Here is a 1,738-nt window from a genome sequence, read left to right on the forward strand (position 1 = left end):
GTGGAAATTGCGTGGTGTAATACCGGCGTCGGATCGTCGTTACAGCGACTTTATAACAGCTCCTGTAAAAACAAGATGCAGCAGCTTAACGAGCCTCAAGGACGAGAGTGGAAAACAGGTTCCGCTTTTGATTGAAACGTTGAAAGTAAGTTTTGTACGTGTCGTTCGAATTCGTTGCTGCTCTTGGGAAAAATATCGAAAAAGACGTGTTTACGCGAGGGGAAAGTAGCGGGTATGCGATAAATACCTCGTGCGGCGGTATAGGCGGTGGGATGGGCCGATAAATGGAAAATGTGTATCTTAATTATCGATCGAGCAACTTTGGTCGACAGATGCCGCTTTACGGAGGGAAAAGGAAAAAAACGATATTATTCGATGTTATCGTTCCATATTTTTCCAAATGAATTTTTAATTTTTCGATTTCTGGTCGAGTTGGTAAATATAAGGATACATTTGATAACAAGGTTTTTGGAAAAAAAAAGATTTAAAGAATGTAACGTGCTTCGGAACGAAAAGAAAGATCAAAAATGGAAAATTTAAATCGACGGAGCGGTATTCCTAGCAGCGAGCAAACCTCTCTACACATACGGCACGAAGGACAGCCGAGGTAGTGGGGGTGCGCAGTGATTCTCAAACGGAACTGGGCATTAAGTTGAAAAAGTAACTAATTACGAGTAAAGTTGCTTTAAGTAATTTATTATTATTAAAATGCTGGAATAACATTTATTTATCGACTATTAAATTTTAACATTGAAATTACTATGCTCGAGTTATTCTTTATTTCATGTACGTGTACATGGAAATTCATATGCTTATCGTTTAAAAAGAAAAAGCGAATTTTCGTTTTATTCTTTGACTCGAAGAAATATATGTGTATATTTTATTTATTATTAAATTTATACGCGTTATATTTTTTTGTTAAATACAGACGCCAGCGAAAAGGGTAGCCTCGATATCCGAGATCGAAGACAGAATTTACAATCGAATGAAATCTAAATCGATGCGTGAATTGTTGACGCAACGATTATCCGCGTTTTCCTCGTCAAGTTTGGTGAATTTGGTGACGGGGATCGGAAGCCTAGGGGACACTAGGCAGCATCACTCGGACGGGACGAAAGTGAGGAAAATAGAGAAGGGAGTGCAAGTTGCGATGGAAGAGAAAAAGGATATCGGTAAAGGTTCTCTACAGTACGTGAAATTATTTTTCAACGTTCTCTCTTTTATTTCTTAGAATGTAAAAAAAAAAAAAAACCTATATATAAAAAAATATTTTCGTCGTGATTATTCGCTTAAAAAAAAAAATAAAATAAATAAAAAATTCAAATTTCCACGGAAGATGAGAAAGATGACGAATAAAAAAAAATATATATATATATTTTCAACAATACAGAGAAATCTGGGAAGAACTTCTGGATGTCTCGCTTTTAAAGAATTGCGGTTTCATAAACATTTGTATGGGAATCAGTTTCGTGTTGTCGAGCGACTTCATATTTTCTTACCTTTTGCCACTGATGATGACCAACAGTGGTTACACGAAAAGTCAAGCGGCCTTGGCAATTACCGTCTGTGCAACCGCGGAATTAGTATCCAAGATTTTGCTCGCAATTTTCACTTTGTTGGTAAAAGTCAAAGCGAAATATATATTCTTCGTCGCTATGATTGGCATGGCGTTCGCAAAAATTGGTTAGTAAATTACACGTACTGTAAACGTAAACGTAAAAAAAAAAAAAAAAAAAAA

At 36.2% G+C, this 1,738-nt stretch overlaps 1 protein-coding gene across 1 annotated transcript in view; it reads left to right on the top strand.

Annotated features, from left to right (window-relative positions):
* LOC102671407 overlaps positions 1-1,738 on the top strand; it is a gene marked incomplete at its 5' end in the record, with an annotated part of 7,382 nt that overhangs the window by 4,597 nt on the left and 1,047 nt on the right. Inside the window, 3 exon segments of the mRNA XM_031509134.1 lie at positions 1-145; positions 929-1,188; positions 1,391-1,683. The exon segment at positions 1-145 is cut by the window's left edge and continues 20 nt beyond it. Coding sequence (XP_031364994.1) covers positions 1-145; positions 929-1,188; positions 1,391-1,683 — 698 coding nt within the window.

Source organism: Apis dorsata, unplaced genomic scaffold (assembly GCF_000469605.1).
Source record: "Apis dorsata unplaced genomic scaffold, Apis dorsata 1.3 scaffold_129, whole genome shotgun sequence".
NCBI lineage: Eukaryota > Metazoa > Arthropoda > Insecta > Hymenoptera > Apidae > Apis > Apis dorsata.